Source organism: Gadus chalcogrammus, chromosome 1, assembly GCF_026213295.1.
Source record: "Gadus chalcogrammus isolate NIFS_2021 chromosome 1, NIFS_Gcha_1.0, whole genome shotgun sequence".
Taxonomy (NCBI): domain Eukaryota; kingdom Metazoa; phylum Chordata; class Actinopteri; order Gadiformes; family Gadidae; genus Gadus; species Gadus chalcogrammus.
In genome coordinates this window covers 1,427,384-1,439,754 of record NC_079412.1, presented here as the reverse complement: position 1 = coordinate 1,439,754, position 12,371 = coordinate 1,427,384, and the positions used below count along the sequence as shown (strand labels likewise).

Genomic DNA, 12,371 nt, shown 5'->3' with positions numbered 1-12,371 from the left:
GTTATCCTCACTTTCTGAAACAATTTCCTCTGCATCACCATCAAAACCCTCTGTCTCTTCAAATATCAACTGTAAGGCAGTCTGAACAGAGAATCGCTTTGCCATCTTGATCAGTTGTGGTATGGAACCACGCTGACAGAGCTTTTTTATAGTGTAAGGTCCCCAAGCTTGGTTCCCGCAAGACAGAGGGTGAAATGTGGGTGTAGATAGTGTTGGGTGCTCCAATTTCAACCTTGTGCGGGAACAGTGGGTGCACACTGTGGGTGCTCACACCAAAGGCCCATTCACCTGCTTTACTCTCTCCTTCTCTCTCTCTCTCACACACACACAGAGGAGGAAGGGAAAATGAGGGTGCACAGAACCTAAGTTTTCCACACTTAAACTAGCTCCGGGTCCACTGGACCCGAACACCCTGTGTGTAATATAAATGTGAAGGGGGGGTAGACAGGGGGGGGTCATTGAATTTTTTTTTCTGATTTATGTTCCTCACAGAAAATGAGCCAAAGCCAATGATTCTTAGTTCACAAAAATAATTATTTGTATCACTTTTATTAAGCTAAAAACTGAAAACCGGTCCCACAGACCCGAACACCTTATAAGGGAACATTCGATTGGATCACTGTGATCCATCTGCCAAATTTTCCAACTGAATGCACCCTTCCAATGGGATCAGGATAATCCTGTGTTTTTTTTGATCAAATCCCAAACCGAGTTCAAAGTTTTGAAAAACTCAAAGGGCAGGTTTGATCTGATCAAATGTAAAATCGGATTACATGATCAGATTTTAGTTTGGAATCCCTCTTTTGCTTTGAAAACCCATTTCCAAGAATTGATCCAATCCGTGATCCGAAATACCACTGGATTACTTTTGAAAAACTGGGCCCAAGGGACAGAAAAGGGAAAAGAGAGGACAATTTATAAAGAGAGGAAAAAGTAAGAGAAATAGAGAAATATTTTCTCTATTTTCTATAATAATTTCATAATAAATAAAATAAACTATAGAACACATTTCCTTAGCCAGTGTATCGGCAGGTCACTGTTGATATTCTTGCGGAAAACAAACTTAAAACATTTAGCAAGCACTGTAGTTTTCAAAAGTATTTTTAAAGTTGTATTTACATTTGTGGCAGGGATGGGCTGATAGTCGATTCTAGCGAGTATCGCCGATAGATGGATTCCATCGTCGATTGTCTCAAGTTGTCGATAAAAAGGCGATAATTTTTTTAATAAAAAAAATTGAAAAACGGCGCTGTGGTGGCTTTTTTTACAACTTAAAAAGCCCCGCAAATTGTAATTGAAGTTAACTGGCACAGGTGGAAACACACTATGTAGCTGACCTGCCGTATTCACTCACTGCTACAAGGAAAGGGGAGGGGCTCGAAACCTACCGCTCTGCTCGCACGGCGAAATGACATCACACCCCGCTGCACATGTCACTTTGAAAAACTTTGAAAAGAAGAATTAAATAGAAAAAAATCTGCTTGAGCAGGGGAAAATGTTTCACAATTCATTCTCATTTGTAAGGGAAACACTGATATGTGTAACTATACTCAAAGCCTGTGTTTTCTTTCACCATATTAGCCTACCCTGCAGCGCAATGGCAAAGGCTGCGCGCACAGTTTACGGGGCGATGTATATATTTTTGAAATGATTTAGGAGTTTATGATATCAGGCTATATGATCAAATTAATGAAATATTAGATTATAACAGAGTATTGAACATAACACAAGTATAACAGATGGCGAAGTCTTCACAAAACTCTTTTAAAACGAAAAAAAAATGCTGGCAGAGCAAATAAAATAGAAATGGGCACAAAATTGGCTAGGCCTATTGCAGACTGCAGAACGCAGTCGAAAGAAAACGAAATTTGGATTCAAAGGAACGAATAATCCAATGTTTACAAGCTTTAGCTGACAAACAATAATAGTCCAATTGTATTGTGCAGTGCAAGTAGGCCTAAAAGCATAATAATAAATTTAAAATTAAGTCTAAGTGTCCATTTCGCAAATTAAGAAAATGTAAATAAATTATTTCAGAGCAAATAAAATAAAAATGGGCATTTTGCAAACATTTGCTAGGACTATTGCAGACTGTAGAACCAATCGAAAGAAAACCTAATTTGGATTCAGAGGAACGAAATAATCCAAATGTATGCCTAAAAGCCTAATAATAAATACACATTTTAAAGTGTGTGCATAGCCTACAGGTTTCTGGACAAGAACACCAGCATATTCACCTTTTCTGGCTTCAACAAGCTCCTCAGTGGCGTGACAACGCTGCCTGCAGTGCTAAATACACGCTCAGAGGCCTGTTTCAGGTAGCTGGTTTTGAGGCAACCCCGAGTTTGTTCGCTCTGAGTTAGTGGAAACTCTGGATTTTCCGTTTCAGGTAGCAGGTTCAACGCAACCGAGAGTTAGTTGCTGCGGCAACATACGCCGTGGGTCTAACCTGCTCGGGAGGTGGTTAGACCTACTCTGAGTTTGTTGTCTATAAGGCTGAAGGCAGCTCTCCGACAGAAGGAAGTGTTAGAAATGGCATGTCCTTTTCTACGAGAGCCTGTGTACGTAGAGGCTTCGATCCTCAGAAGGAATCTCCGTCAGGAACGATTATTAAGACCCCGGTTGGATATACTTTATTTTCCTGATAATTTTCTTCACGAGCGCTATCGTTTTTAAGCGCAATCCATCATTTATTTAGACCACCTTCTCAGCCCCCATGTTAACTGTCAAACGCACCGGGGGCATGCTTGAAGTTTAAGTTTAAGTTTTTTGACGCAATTAACGCATAAGTAGAATGATCTGCCCCGTGCATCCCACCCGCTCTGTAGGCTACTACAGTCACTTTAACGTTGTGGCTTTCCCATGATCAGAGTAGCTGACTAACCACGGACCTATAACTGCTGCAAGTCAAGAAACTCATTTTAAGAATGCAAGGCAGAAAAGTCCCTGGTACTGCTTTTAACCAGATGCTGTTCTTCCCTACACGCACATGCTCAGCATAATCGTATGCAATGTTCACTGAAGTAAAACCCTTTGAGTAAACTGTTCAACAAAATAACTTGTCCCACCACAGCCCGTGTTCTAATAAAGACAATCTACTTTTTATGAGGATTTCTTTATTTCCTGAAAGCACAAAGTCATTCATATTGGGTATGTTTTTAGAGCAGGGAACAGTATCCCAGTTTCCACCTCACCCACCTTTAACTTATGTTCCAACATTTGGATCTCCAAAGCATCCTTTTGCATCTTTTGAATTGTTACAATTGCATGAAGGTTGGTGAGGGCATCTGGTTCAAGTAGCCTAGGGCGATGACGCCATCAGTAACTGGAAGAAGATGATTAGACAGTGAAATTATTACTTGAGCCAGAATATTGCCCCATCCAATTTGTAACGTGCTGTGTTGCGTGTACATATTTAATTATTTTGAATAACCAACCTCTTATAAAAGCATTTCTATCCTGGAGGGTGGGGGGGGTCAGAGGAGCTCCCCCCAGGGATGCCCTCAGCCACAGGACCCATACTCTGTTCGCTGAGGGCCATCCCCTCAGCCTCTGTGAGGGCTGCAGGGGTGGACCCCCTCCAGTCTTCCGGGCCTCTGCTTTTTTTCGATTTGCTAACATGGAGGAAAAATTTTACCCTAAAATTCAGTAAGCGCAATTTTGAAGACATGTCTATATATATATGTAATGCTTTTTGCCTAGGTGTAGCATTCTAATATATCTAAATCCTATTAACTATTGGCAGTGTTGGTGTGGCTGGGAAATGTACTACTTACATTTACTGCTTAAATATAGGCCCATCACATGTTGAAAATAGCTGTTAAGGCTGGTAGAGCAGGCAAAACAGCACAATTGATTTGATTTCAATTAAACATTAGTTTACATTTTTGAACTACGTATATTTTTGTACTTCATCTTCATTTGCTGCCAAGTCCTCTTGGGGCAACTTGGGGTTGCGTAAATTGACACACACACATACACACAATTTACATATTGAATGAGTGGAAGATATTAAACTATCCTCTTATTTTATTTTACTAATTTATTTTACACAGGCATTGACTTGTTCAGCTATTTCATGCCAAGCAATCTCTCGCGCTCTCGCTGCCGCGGCGGTATTGTTTTTTTTTGTTTAAAGGGGTAACTGCTCGGCATACGCGTTCATTAGAATTTCCAATTCCGTGGGGAAAAGTAAGTGGATCTCCGCTTTTGGTCCATGTTTGATCATGTTATCAGAGATCCATTGATGATGGCTCTTTATAGTCAACAGGCACGCCCCCAACCCAGCGTGAACACACTCCGAGTTGATTAAGCCAACGCTGATCGCCTATCCTGAAACCGAAAACCCAGAGTTGCTTTTCAACCCTGAACTCTGAGTCAACCAACTAAGAGCGCAGGATTAAACTCAGAGTATATTAAACCAGCTACCTGAAACAGGCCTCAGAAGGTGAACTAGTTGCGCATATACAAAGATATTTACTCGCAATCTTGGCCATTAACGGAAAGCGGTTCTCGTTTGCCTTCCACCATGCGAGTGGGTAACTGTCCCCATCCAGTGCATCTTCTTGCAGGTAGGCTGTTACTTCTGCGTTTGCCCGTTGCTCCTCAGTGAGTGTCACAGGTTGCTTCGCCTTTCTCAAAAGGCTACCCAGGGAAGGTTTTATTTTCTTAGGTGGTGGTGGTGGTGGAATAGGTGCCACTGGCTGCTCCGTCTCAACATCCTCCACTCTGACCCTTACCTGTCCGGTGGTCTGCCTCCTGCAGAATGACACCATCTCTGCCTCCAATCGAACTCTCGTGCTGTCGAGGGAAACGGCATCGATATGGTCGCCCTTGTAGCGGGGGTCGAGGAGAGCAGATAAGCGCATTAATTTTAATGACGCTTCATTGTCGTATTTGTTATCTAGTTCCAGCAGCACCCCGCTTTTAATGACGGACGTCATCCGGACGTCATCGTCGTCTTCCTTCAAGACGTTGTCTTTCAATAATTGTAGCATGGGCAGCAAGGAAGAGACTGTCACAAAAGAGGTTTTAAAGCTTTGTTCACTGCCTCCAGCACAGCTTCATCTTGCCATGTCAGGTTTGGCAGGGGACGGCGGCTTCTGTCGTTTGCGAAAACCCTCTTGATTGCTGCGGCCTGTTCCAGTATCCTCTCTGCCATCTTCTGCTTCGAACCCCAACGTGTTGCACAGTCCTGTTTTTAAAATAAGACTGATTAGCCCAATAGCCTGCATAATAATATTTGCCTATTCATAATAACACCACTAGCCTACTAATAAAATCTAATAATCCTACCGTAATCAAAGCATGGTTGGGGAGTGGTAGCTCATCCTGGGCTTTGCTCAGCTCCCGTTTCCGTTGCCAACTATGAGAAAAGGCGCCGTTGATTGCCCGGCAGACCCCAAACGCACGACTAGTGTGATCCTTTTCTCCGTCAAGTGCGTTGTTTATGGCCATATTCAAATTATGTCCAAAGCAGTTCAACCAGGGCCATTTGAGCTCCCGGACGGCTGCAATAATGTTTGCACCATTGTCGGTTGTGATGCAGGATATCTTCTCTTCCTCTACGCCCCACTCTTGAGCGCCGACTTTGAGGGCGTCTGCCAGCACATCTTTCGTTTGATTTTCTGGGACGAAGGATGTGGCCAAACACTTCGCCTCCAGTTGCCTGTCTTTGCTTATATAATGGGCTGTGAGAGACATGTATGGCGTCATGTTCACGGATGACCACATGTCTGAGGTCAGGGCAATGAAGGATGCCGATTTTAATTCAGTGACAACCGACGCTCTGGTTTCATTGTATACATTGGGGATGGCCGTTTGGGAAAAGTATTTGCGCGTAGGCAACTCATACTGCTTGTCCAGCGTTGCCAGCATTTCTTTGAAGGTGGTCTTCTCCACCGTCTTGAAGGACACCATTTCTTTACACAAATACCGGGTCACAGCTGTGGTACACTGCTTCCATCGAAGGCTGTCTCGCTTGTATTTGGTTCCCCTTGAGAAGGCGCCCAGGATGGAGGGCTGCTGCGAGGTTGTAGCAACAGCGGAGGCCGCGGCACGTGGGGCTAAAGAAGCATGATCTGCCGGGTGATGCACTCTCAAATTACCGTGTAAATTTGTTGTCTGGGAATCCTTCACCGGAATCATCCTTCTACAAAGCCGACATATCGGCTGGTTGACGTCTTTAGGTTCACCTTTCCCATTTGGCTTGAATCCAAAAAACTTCCATATGGGCGAAATTGCTGTCGTCTTACTAACTAAGATAGCCTCCATTTTGTGTAACATGTCATGTGCTGTGCCGCTGGAACCGCCGTATCGAAACTTAAATCAGCGGAGGCTCACGCTGGTCCAAGGGGAAGACCATCCGTATCGTTTTTAAGAAAAAAATTGAAAAATATAACCGCAATTTTATAATGTGATCAATTATTAAAAATATTTATTATTATTAAAAAAAAGTTGCGTGCGCACGCAAATCCTGACCTACCACCGATCCTGCCTGTTCTCTGATCCTTGCCTGTCTGACTCTTCTGCCGGTTCCTAATCCCCGCCTGTCTGACTATTCTCCCGGTTCCTGATCCCTGCCTGTCTGACTCTTCTGCCGGTTCCTGATCTCCGCCTGTCTGACTATTCTGCCGGTTCCTGATCCCCGCCTCTCCGACTATTCTGCCGGTTCCTGATCCCTGCCTGCAGTGGCGATTCTAGAAAATTTTACATGGGGTGGCAGAAGGGTGGCAAGTTAAATTCAAGGGTGGCAAGTCACACACACAAAGTCAAGTCAAGTCAAGTCTTTTTATTGTTGGAAACACACATGCCTGGTGTCTATATGTATTTATTTATACCAATCGCTAATGAAAACAGTTAACATATTTACATATCCAGCAGCAAAACAATTCAGTTTTATTTAATTTCACAAACAATTAATGTAGCCTATATTAAATTCTAAACAGCAGGTCAGGGAGCTAAAAAAGAACAATACGGCGGTTGCCATGTTCGACAGCAAATCGTCTCACAAACTCATCTAGATCAAGACCCTTAGCACGTGCTGACTCTTTACTAAGTGTAGCTAGGCTTGACAACCTATTCTCAGCCATGGTAGAACGTAAGTGGTTCTTGACCAGCTTTAGAGTTGAGAAACTCCGCTCACATGAAGCACTGCTAACGGGTAAAACTACAGCTATTTTACATAAACGATGTAGTTCAAAGAAAACAGTCTTAATGGGATCCAAAAAAAGTAATTGTTCCATGAGACTAGTCGGTCTCTCCTTTTTTGCTGTTCTATCAAACAGTCTCTTAACCTGATGCAGTTCAAGCTTAACATCATCTGCATTTGTCCCATAGGAATTTGCCAACAAAAGAACAGCCTCCTCACTGAGAAAGCTAGGACTTGATCGATTGAAGGCCTGTATTCCTTTCATGATTTCGCAGTTAATTTTTGAAAAACGCCTTTCCATCTCTCCAATCATGCAATCTATTATGGAGTAATAGACTTTAACTCTGAAAGATTCTTTGTTATCTGGTTCTGTGTGCTGTCCTAGAGTGGATGTAACAACACTACTCTGTAGTTTTCTTGCTACCTGTCTTGCTCGTTTACAGGTGGGCTGTGATGTAGGGATGCTGTTACTTTGGCATATGTCGAGTACTTCACCCCAGACAGTCTCAAAAGAGGGCTCACTGCGATATTCCCTGAGAGTCTGTTGGAGTGTTTCTGCCAACTCAACAGCTTTTGTTAGGTCTATTTTTGTTGACTGGAGCATGTCTGCCAAAACTTTGATTCACCTAAAATCTTTCTAAACACCACAAGACATCCAATAAAATTGAGATCTATCTGATGCAGAATTCCTCTGGCCTCCACAGCTCTATCTGGGTTGTCCTCATGTGAAATGTCTTCAAGGACACACACAATAGCAGGCAACCTATCCATCACATTCCGACAAGCTACATACCTGCACGCCCATCTTGTATCACTAAGACGCTGAAGCTCCCTTGGTCCTTCACCTTTAAACATCTCTTGCTGCACCTTCAGCCATTTATCATGAGCATACGAGCCTGACATAAATACATACAGACGTTCCAACAAAGAAAAAAACTTTCCTGCCTCAGATACAGATTTCACACTGTCCACTATCACTAGATTTAAACAGTGTGCACTGCAGTGTACATAAAAAGCATGACTGGCTACATCCCTTATTCTAGCCTGTACGTTATGAGTGTTTCCCGCTCATAACGGCTGCTCCATCATAGCCTTGCCCGACTAAGTTTTCCTTGTAATTCAAGCCATGCCTCTCTAGACAGTCTATGATTTTTTCTGTTAAACCTGCAGCATCCAGCCTTTCTGCTTCCTGAAACTCTAAAAAGCTCTCGTGCACCATGCCGTTATAAAAGTACCTAAGAACAAAAGACATTTGTTCTTTTTTTTTTACATCTTTGGTTTCATCCACTATGACAGAAAAATGTTCACTTTCTTTGACCTCTTTAATAATCTCATCCCTGACCATCCCTGCTAAAATGCTTATCATTTCATTTTGAATATGGCTGCTGGTGTATTTGGCATTCTTGGCTTGATCTTCTAATCGTGTCCTAACTGACTGGTCATGTTTGCTTACGAGTTCTAAAATCTCAAGGAAATTGCCCCTGTTTTCTGAGTCAGAAGACTCTCTATGACCACGCTGGGCGATATTCTGGGTTGCTGTAAGACACAGTATTTCACCTAGTGTTTTGATGTATTTTTGATTGTCAGTTATCTTTTTCCTATTTTCTGCTTCCATCAATACTATCATTGATGTGTTGTTGTCCTTCCTTCTTTTATCTTCTTCCCATGCAAGCATTGCATTGACATGGTGCTCAGATTTAGCATGACGACAAAATCCACTATCCCTAAATGTTGCTTTTTTCCAATTAGAGTAACCATCCACTGACGTAAAAACACTCTTGGGGACATTAGGTAGAGAAAAATGCCTACAAGGATAGCAATATGCTGCATCTTTAGAATGCGAGTACTCAAGCCATTGACGTTCTTGGTACCACTCTATGTGGAAACTTCTCCAAGCTCCACCCTGGAGAGTTCTGGGGAATCCCTGCCTGATTGGTTGACTTGGGCTGTCACCTCGATGCTTAGATATATCTGGAACAAGAGAAAACAGGTTAGAACTATTTTACAGTAAAAATAATTGACATGATTCCTCTACAGAAGTCATACTGATTACTTTGCTTAGGTATAATATGGGCAGGGTTAATACAAAAGGTGTTTTGTTTACATAAAAAAAAAAAATGCAACCATATAAATAACTGTTTTATCTAATCTGAGACATACCATGTGGACCTGTTGGACTGGTTGTGTCCTCTGGGGGTTCTGGGCTGTCTTTCTGTGACTCCACCTCCACACTCTGACTGTCTTTCTGTGTCTCCACCTCCACACTCTGACTGGCTTTCTGTGTCTCCAGCTCCACACTCTGACTGTCTTTCTGTGTCTCCAGCTCCACACTCTGACTGTCTTTCTGTGTCTCCACCTCCACACTCTGGCTGACTTTCTGTGTCTCCTCCTCCACACTCTGACTGTCTTTCTGTGTCTCCACCTCTTCTGTCTCCCTCTGGTTGACTGACCTTTTCTTGAAAAAAGTCCTGATATCTTGACCTTTTCGCTTCATTTTTGGGCCCTGAAACTGCAATATTACTAGTGGTTTAGTTTTAAAGAGGATCTGATATCTGAACAGTGCCATCAGTATGATTTACAACTGATTTAGTGCTTACTGGCATTTGGATGGTGAGTTAAATAGGCTATGGTGTAAAGGAGCCCATTAGATGTGTGTTAACACTTACATTTTTATTTTATTTTTTTCAAGTCCAAGTCCAAGTCTCTAAAAAGAAAAGATAACTGCATTCAGAACCCACCGCACAAAATGTTCATGACATATTTCCCTTCATAATGACAAATACTTTTCTAAATGGCCAATTTAATTTCTAATGTATTAGGTTATTACATACACATGTACATATGTATTATGTATTAGGTTATTACATACAAAATCATGTTTACCAAAGCTAAACTAACTAGCTACCAAAAGATAGGGTGGACCAAAGAATGCACACTTTTTACTGTTACTGAGTTTACTGTAGGCAACATGACTGAATACCTTTACAACAGCCAGGAAAAAGGCTAGTGGTATCTAACATCTGATTTAGGAATAGCTTAACAGTTAGGTTACATACATAAAGAAACACCTTACTGTACTAAAGACGTTAGTAAGACGTGGGTTAGCTAAGCTAACAGTGGTAACTTCAAGGCTAGCTAGCACAAGCAAGCTGTATAGCGAGCTAGCTACTAGTCCTATCGACTTTTGCAAGCTAGCAATTAAATAAACGATTGAAATTACAACGGAACTGTCTATCACATATGACCACCCATCACATTTTCTTGATTCAAGTTTCAGCTGTACTGTACCTTTTTTCATCACTGCAAGCGTACAGTTGGCTTGTCTCCAGTTCTTTGGCTTTTAAACCGTTTCTGTCTTCATTTGAATGAAGCGGCAGATGCGCACGGTGAGAAGAGAGCAAATAGGATTCATGGACTCAACCATTTTACAGGGGAGGGGGGACATAAAGATTTTAGTTCTTAAACTTAAACAAGTTACCAATGAGATCAACAGCTTCAGTAGCAAAAAATATAATACCATTCAATAAATGTATATTGGAGACACTTCTAACAACCTGGGTGGCAAGTGGGGTGGCAAGCATTTTTTGGGGGGTGGCAGCTGCCACCCCTTGCCACCCCGGTAGTTTCGCCACTGCCTGCCTGTCTGACTATCCTGCCTGCCGATCCTGTATCTGAATAAACGATTGGCACTGTTCCACGCTCGTCGTCAGTCTGTGCACTTGGGTTCAGTCAAACGCTCACGTTACAACTATTGATATATTTATTATTGGTTTTGTAAAGTGTAGGTAAAATAAGGCTTCAGCATACACCTTCAAAAAGGTTTATCTATAAAAATATTAAAGTTCAAAAAGCTTTAGTTGTCCAACATGTTGCCATATTAGAAAATTGTCTTTGATTGAAGGCAATCTGTTCTCCCCAACGGTGCGTTCACACCAAACGCTACATTTGTCGCCCGTTCGCGTTATCGCCAAAGTTTTGTCGCGCCACAAATCATAATCTGTCGCTGTGCAAGCTTTGTCGAATTTGTCGCGGCACAACAAGATAACCACCATTGCATGTCTTTACCTTTTGTGGAAGAGGGAGAGACATTGGAGGACCCGACGCAGTATATTCATAATATTGTAATGACCACGGAAGAGGCAGTGAATGAAGTATTGAATAGACAGGGATTTATTAGATGGGCCTACCTAATAAACCGTTGGAACACACAAGACCGGAAACATAACAACGCCGGTAAACAAACCCCGAGAAGCCCAATCCCTATGAGAGCTCTCCGCGCTATGGCCATCCGGAGGCGCACAGAGCTTTTGGCCGTGATATTATATATACAAATATTATATTATATACTATTATATTATATATAGAGCTCCGGGAGTCGCAAACGGCAACATTCACTTTCTCCTCCATGTTGCAGTTCACCCCGGACTGCACTTCACTGAGTTTGACGGTTGAACGCTGATTGGCTGTTACGTTACACATGTGACTCAGTGGCCACATTGTTGATCGCTGTTTGGCTGTCATCACGCGAAATTTGCGTCAAAGTTGAAAATTTTCAACTCGAGCGAATTTGTCGCCCCACAAATCCTCGTGAACGCGCTCGCCTGTGCACGGCGAAAGTGTGGCACGACAAATGAAAACGTATAGACCCGATACGCGTCTATACGTTCACTTTGTATGGGATCCTGTCGCCCCGTCGCGTTTTGTGTGAACGCACAGTAATTGTGTGCATGTGGTGCTTGTGTAAGAAGAATGTTGTGTGTGTGTGTATTGCCTTGGGTATGAAGGATTTTGTATAGAGATGTTTTGGCAAGAGGCACTCCGTATCTACTGCCGGACGGAAGCAGCTCAAAGCAGCCGTGGAGGAGGTGGGAGGGGACGGGAGGGATCCAGGAGAGGGGACGGTAGGGGACGGGAGGGATCCAGGAGAGGGGACGGTAGGGGACGGGAGGGATCCAGGAGAGGGGACAGGAGGGATCCAGGAGAGGGGACGGGAGGGATCCAGGAGAGGGGACGGGACGGATCCAGGAGAGGGGACGGGACGGATCCAGGAGAGGGGACGGGACGGATCCAGGAGAGGGGACGGGACGGATCCAGGAGAGGGGACGGGACGGATCCAGGAGAGGGGACGGGAGGGAATGGGAGGGATTGGTCTTCCTCTCCACTGCCTTAGTGTGCAGGTCTGAAAGCTGTTTTTTTGGATGATGGTTATCTTGCTTGCCTG

At 43.2% G+C, this 12,371-nt stretch overlaps 1 protein-coding gene across 1 annotated transcript; it reads right to left on the bottom strand.

The window, feature by feature from the left end:
• Positions 1-5,564: 5,564 nt before the first annotated feature.
• On the bottom strand, positions 5,565-10,076 carry LOC130390665 (uncharacterized). Its single transcript, XM_056600748.1, has 4 exons — positions 9,311-10,076; positions 8,493-9,121; positions 5,806-6,024; positions 5,565-5,627 (listed from the first exon to the last, which is right to left on the bottom strand). Exons 1-4 carry the CDS (start codon positions 9,714-9,716, stop codon positions 5,565-5,567), a joined length of 1,317 nt encoding a protein of 438 aa, XP_056456723.1. The 5' UTR covers positions 9,717-10,076.
• Positions 10,077-12,371: the final 2,295 nt, after the last annotated feature.